Source organism: Phragmites australis, chromosome 3 (genome assembly GCF_958298935.1).
Source record: "Phragmites australis chromosome 3, lpPhrAust1.1, whole genome shotgun sequence".
In the NCBI taxonomy this organism is placed as follows: Eukaryota; Viridiplantae; Streptophyta; class Magnoliopsida; order Poales; family Poaceae; genus Phragmites; species Phragmites australis.
The window spans coordinates 11,556,427-11,562,371 of NC_084923.1; the positions used below are offsets into that span (position 1 = coordinate 11,556,427).

At 53.8% G+C, this 5,945-nt stretch overlaps 1 protein-coding gene across 2 annotated transcripts; it reads right to left on the reverse strand.

Moving 5' to 3' along the window:
* Positions 1–741: 741 nt before the first annotated feature.
* On the reverse strand, positions 742–3,883 carry LOC133912145 (probable mannose-1-phosphate guanylyltransferase 1). Of its 2 annotated transcripts, none has more exons than XM_062354739.1 (4): positions 3,615–3,883; positions 2,451–2,595; positions 1,980–2,042; positions 742–1,877 (listed from the first exon to the last, which is right to left on the reverse strand). In XM_062354739.1, the coding sequence occupies exons 2-4, from the start codon at positions 2,559–2,561 to the stop codon at positions 966–968; spliced, it is 1,086 nt and encodes a 361-aa protein (XP_062210723.1). In that variant the 5' UTR covers positions 2,562–2,595; positions 3,615–3,883; the 3' UTR covers positions 742–965. The 2 variants fall into 2 exon arrangements, with proteins under 2 accessions (XP_062210723.1, XP_062210724.1); XM_062354740.1 differs by having other exon boundaries at positions 3,747–3,881.
* Positions 3,884–5,945: the final 2,062 nt, after the last annotated feature.

The window sequence follows — 5,945 nt, forward strand, 5'->3', positions numbered from 1 at the left end:
GCGGAGCTTGGCAGTGGCGACCCTTGACCCGCCTCTGGGGTGTGCTCGACCTCACCTCCACCGATCCACCCACCCCTGTCAATAGGTACGCCTCCTCTCCTAGTCTCCCTTGCTCCCCTAGGCCCCTCGGCTACAGGTTGCCTGCCTCGCCTCCACCAAATCGGAATTCCTCTGTGCAGTGTGACAAAGTGGCATCATGGCAGCGCTTCCCCTTCAAGGCCTTCGCTGCTCCCCCTTGGCCCCTCAGCTGCGGCCTGCCTGGCCACCTTAATCCCCTCGTCGTCTCCTCCCCACTCTCCTAGTCTCATGGCCGGCCGGCGAGTCGCAGGTCCCTGCTGGGGTTGGGGACAGGGTGGATTTACACTCGGTTTGATCTTCGGGTCCAGATCCGGTTTTAGGTTTTGGATTGGATACGCTATTGCTCCATCTGGCTCCAATTTGTCTGTTGCTACCCCTAAGGACAACGGAGAATCTGAAAGATATTGCAAGAACCCGAGGATCTACAGGTACGGACAGTGGACCAGCAGCTTCGACGTATTGTGCAAAAAAAGATGTTTCATGCGACGGATGTCTAGTATTTCTGTAGAAATTTTCACATGGAGAATAGCTCATGCCTCAGTCGAACGATGTAAGCAGTGAAGTTTGCAACGAAAATAGGAAGCTGTAAGATTCCGCTGAGAATACATCCACTTTGTGACATGCAAGAAGGATGCACGGCAAAGGACTCAGATGTTCGCCTGATTGACAAAGAAAACTTCTGTTTCTTTCATTCACCGGCTACCTATCTACAATCCCAGACAGGAACTCGAGACGAGACTCGTCTGACCATATAGATATAGCTTGATAGATACTACTTGGGAGTCCGGACAACTTGTTACACTTGTAGACAACCGATCAACAAATCAAACAACAAACATATGAAGCATACGGGATGCATGGGGACCCTTGTAGGCGCGCTTGGAACCTCACATGACGATCTCGGGCTTGAGGATGCTGGACTTGATCTCCTTGTGCGGGAGTACGACGCCTCCGTTGCTGTATATCTCGTCGCAGACGTGCACGTCCTCGCCGAGAATGGTCATGTTCTCCACGCGCGCCCACTTGCCGACGGTGGAGTGCCACCCGATGATGCCGCTGGAGACGCAGGCGTGCTGCTTCACACGCGCGCCGCGCATCACCGTGCACCGGGACAGCCGCACCCCGGCCTCCACCACGCACCCGGGACCGATGGCGACGTCGGGCCCGATCAGGCAACCCTCCCCGATGACTGCGGTCTCGTGGACCAGCACGTTGCCCAGGACGTGCGCGCCCGACGCGAGCATGGCGGGCGCCTTCTTCCGCAGGGAGTCCAGGTAGAGGCGCAGGCCCGTGATGTAGTCCCTCGGCTGCCCAATGTCCATCCAGAACCCCGGGAGCACCATGGCGAACAGGCCGGCGTCGGCTGCGATGCGCGGGAAAATCTCCTTCTCGATGGACGTCGGCTTCAGCTCGATGCGGTCGAGCACGGATGGGTTCAGCAGGTAGATGCCGGCGTTGATCTTGTTGCCCACGAACACCTTGGGCTTCTCCACGAACCGCTCCACCTTCCCGGTCCCCTCCTCCGTGACCACCACGCCGTACTTCGAAGGCTCATCGACCTTGGTCACCATGATCGTGGCCTCGCCACCGTGGGCCTTGTGGAACTGGATGAGCTCCGCGAACGGGTACTCGCTGATCACGTCGCTGTTGAGGACGAAGAAAGGGTCGCCGGAGCCGTCGACGAGCTTGTCGCGGGCCAGGGCCAGCGGTCCGGCGGTTCCCAGCGGCTCTGTCTCCTGGGAGCAGGTGATCTTGATGCCAAGCTTGCTCTCGAAGTCCTTGAGAAAGTTGAGCATCACCTGCGATTTGACCAAAAGCAAACAGGGCGCGCCAGTGAGATCCAGGCGTCCGACAAATGCACGAAAGTTCATGTGCGCGCCATTGCGAGGCAGGTTGGTTACCTCAGGCTGGTAATTGATGGCAAGGACAACTTCTGTAACTCCAACTTCCTTCAGAGCCTCGATCTGGGTATCACGAAATTCAGTAAATTCAGTTCAAGATTCACTGGAACAATCAAATATCAATTTTATTTCAAGGCAACAATCAAATATCAAGTCAACAACAGGAAGCCTGAATGTGATATTTGCTTGTCTTTTGGTTACTTGAAATCAAAGCCGTCCTTGTTTTTTATTGCTACAATTATTTGTCACCAAGAAACACACAAACAGTGGTACAGGTAGACGACAATTTCTGTGAGGAATCTATTTACATGGATCCACCTACTCAGAGGATGATAGGGAGGCCATAAACTATGCTTATAACAACTCAGACTGGTCAATCATTGTGACTTCCCACAAATTGACTTCTCCTTACACAGTTTTTCACGCCTGAAGAACTGAAATTTATCTCAAAGATGGAGCATTTGTGCTGACCTGATGCAGGATCATGGGCTTGTTGCCGAAATCGACGAGCGGCTTGGGCACACTGAGCGTCAGCGGCCGCAGGCGAGTGCCGAAGCCTCCCACGAGAATGAGCGCCTTCATGGCTGCGGTCCCCCTCCTATCTCAGCTCCTCACCCTGTCAAAATGCAGCAAGCAACCGAAAACGGTGAGATGACCTGATCCGATCCAGACCCTTTGGTCACGGAGGCTATTCAGGAATGGCCACTGAACTGCAAGACAAGACAACCCCTCCCCCCTCCCCTGGCCTAGGCCCCTGCCTACGCGGACGCCATGTGTCCCAAGACAGCTTCCACCCGTGCAACCTCACAGGTCATGGCATGGCATCTGTAGTCTGCACAGGCTGCAGCATCGTGCACCGTGTATATATAGAAAGATGCGAGGAGCAGCGGCTCGGATTTGAAGGCAATTGGGATAAGGACGACCTGACATTTTAACCCCCGGGTGGAGCGGTGATGGATGGTTTTATCGGGTAGGTGACGAAGAAGACGGCAAATGCAGGTGGAGGAGAGCGGCTGATCAGGGTGTCACTGTGTCAGCAGAAGTGGAAAGAAACGGCGGGGGGGGGGGGGGGGCGCCTCGCCCCAAGCCTGAATGCGTAATCCATCTAATCCGTTATCTGGATGCAGTATGCTGCTGAAAATGCAGTTGTCCCTATGCTTGTAATGCTAGCTCCTGCCACACACCGAAGAACCAACTACCAACCTAACAATAATAGATCTCCAGGTGCAGCCACCACAACTGCTGACCTTTTTTGGCCATTACAGGATGGATCCGCGAGGAGGAGATGAGACGATGGCATGGTCACGCAGTCCCCGAGCAGCCATGCGAGAGAACAGAAAGAAGACCAGAACAAAAGAGGAAAGGATAGGAAAGAAACGGAAGGAATGAACAGTGGCGGTTGCTCATTGCAGATCTGTCCCGGCCTGGACGCTCTTGTCTGTGGGCCGGTGCGTCAAGAAATCTCTAGCCTTCACCCTACCGACACAATGACCACCGCTAACTCTCACCGGCAAAATATATGACATGATCGATGATCTCGAATATGGCGAATAGAAGCACTGATAGAGCGGAAATCATAGAGAGAGAGAGAGAGAGAGAAAGAGAGAGAGAGATTGAGCATGGCACTGTACGCACCTTGATGCGACGGCGGCCGTCGTCCGAGCTGAGGAGAGGGAGAGGTGTTCTGTCAACGGCGCCGAGGACTCGGCGGGAGTTGTGACGAGGAAGAAGGCAGGGAGAGGAGGAAGCGTCGGCTGAGAGCCTCACCTCACGACGGCTGCCCACGACGCCGCGTTCTTATACCGGCTCTCCTCCTCCCGCTTCATGCGATGAACGTATTTTAATGATGGCTTCCCCGCCAATTAATCATCGCAACTTTCCTCCTGTTCGCCCCCCCCCCCCCCCTCTCTCTTTTTTCTCTGCAACGATTTGCCGTCCCGGCATCGTGCCACGCCACCAACCCAAGATTAAACAACGGGCGCCCACCACCTCATGCCGAAACTGCTAATGACCTGTGGGCCATATGCTGTTTCCTCCGGCTCTGTGCTGGACCCATTTGTAGTAACACACGGAGGCTCTCAAAGTTAGGCTCGTTTTTTTCCGTGGCGGATGGCTGGAGGATTTGGAAGAAGCCAACGACGAGGACGAGACGACGGCGACTTGGTCTGGTTTGGCTTTACCTCTTCTTCCCGGCGAGTGGTTTAGGTGGGCGCGCGGGCGCGATGACCAATGAGCACCGGCCCGTCCTTCCCGGCCGTATTTGTCGGCGGCACGCCACTCATCAAGGCACGAACTTACCTGGTACATGCATCGCCCGCGTTTAGGATTGCAAGTGTGTAGTTTTTTATCACTATTTATTTTTTTAATTTAATTAGATGTGAATGAATTTTAATTTTTTAATTTTTTTAGTCAAATAATCGATCCAATGAACTAAAAATACCAGACTTACATCCTTGTCCGATTGAAACTGTATTTGAGCATCTCTAAAAGTCTCTCTAAAACTCACTTCTTATATCTTCCTAATAATATTCACTCTATAAATCATCTTCCTTTCCAACATATTCTCAATACATCATTCTCTATATTTCTTTCTACTTGTCACCGATAGTGGACCCGACCATCATCTCTACAATTTGCATCATATCCCACCTAGCAACTGAGACAGAATGTGACTACCTGTCACCGATAGTGGACCCGACCATCATCTCTACATTTTGCACCATATCCCATCTAGCCACTGAGACAGAATGTGGGACCAGAATCCGCCGCTGGGCTTGCCGGCGTGCACGAGAAACCCAACAAAGCTTGAGCTTATTCCCTCACAGCAGCCACCATTTTCCTCCCCGAGCAAGAAATCTTCCCTCCATGTCTGCTTCGACTTCCGGTAAGCATCCTCGTCCGCCTCACTCTGGCTCCCCCTCTTGCTCTATGTTCCCCTTCTTCCGACCGCCTGCCACGGCCATGCATCGGCCGCCTTCCCGGCTGAGTCCCAACTTCCCATTTTCGGTTGCATCCATTTCTACCCACCTGCACAAACACACTCAACCACAACACAAGCACATCATAGCGGCACCCTAGAATTTCCCCTTCGCCCCAGCCACCGTCGTTCACCGCCTGGCCGAGTGTCGGAGGGTTAACTCCTGTCGCAGGGATCCTAAGGGACCCCTTTTTAGAGATTTAGCTGGAGGGATGATTCTGAATATGTTTACTGGAGAAATAAATGGATGTAAATACGATGGCAAGTGAGGTGGAATGATCTAATGCAGAAAAGAGTAAATGCGCTGGGGGGATTTTTAGACAGGTTCAGGCCGCACTACGCGTAACACCCTACTCATGTGTGGATGCTATAAATGCCCTGAGAATGTCTCTCAGGAATGTGCTAGTTACAAGAATGTCTATCTATCCTAGAGCCTCGGGCTCCTTGTTCTTCGGTGGTCATAGCTTCTATGCCTGTACGAAGGTGTTCTTCGATATCTGAGCAAGAGTCTGAGAGTTCGAGCGCCCTCTGTTCGCTTGGATTCACCTCCGATTCGTGTTGGATTGTCTTTGTCCATGCCTACTGGCTGCTTTAAATACCCGCCGGTGGTAGCGTACCCCAAAAGGGAGGGCACGAGTTCCAAGGTGCCATAAATGGAAAGGGCATCATCATGGCCTCTGCGCGAAGTGACGGGGGTTGAAAATGCGCCCCGCACCCGGTCTTCAGTCTTCATGATGGCGCTGGAACCGGGCGCCGTGGAGAGGGCCCACCGGGCAGCCGCAGAGCGGCCCGGCGTGCCCACCCGGTCTTGTTCGCCTGCCACAGCAGCGCGGCAGACGGAACGCCTCGGGCCTCGCGATGCTATCCCGAGGCACGCCGGATGGTGCGGGATGGGACCCGTGCATTAAATGTCCCCACGCCCTTCTGCCAGAGGATGGCAGGGACTGACACCGAGCGTGGCGGGAGCAGTTGGAGGTGACAGGTCACGC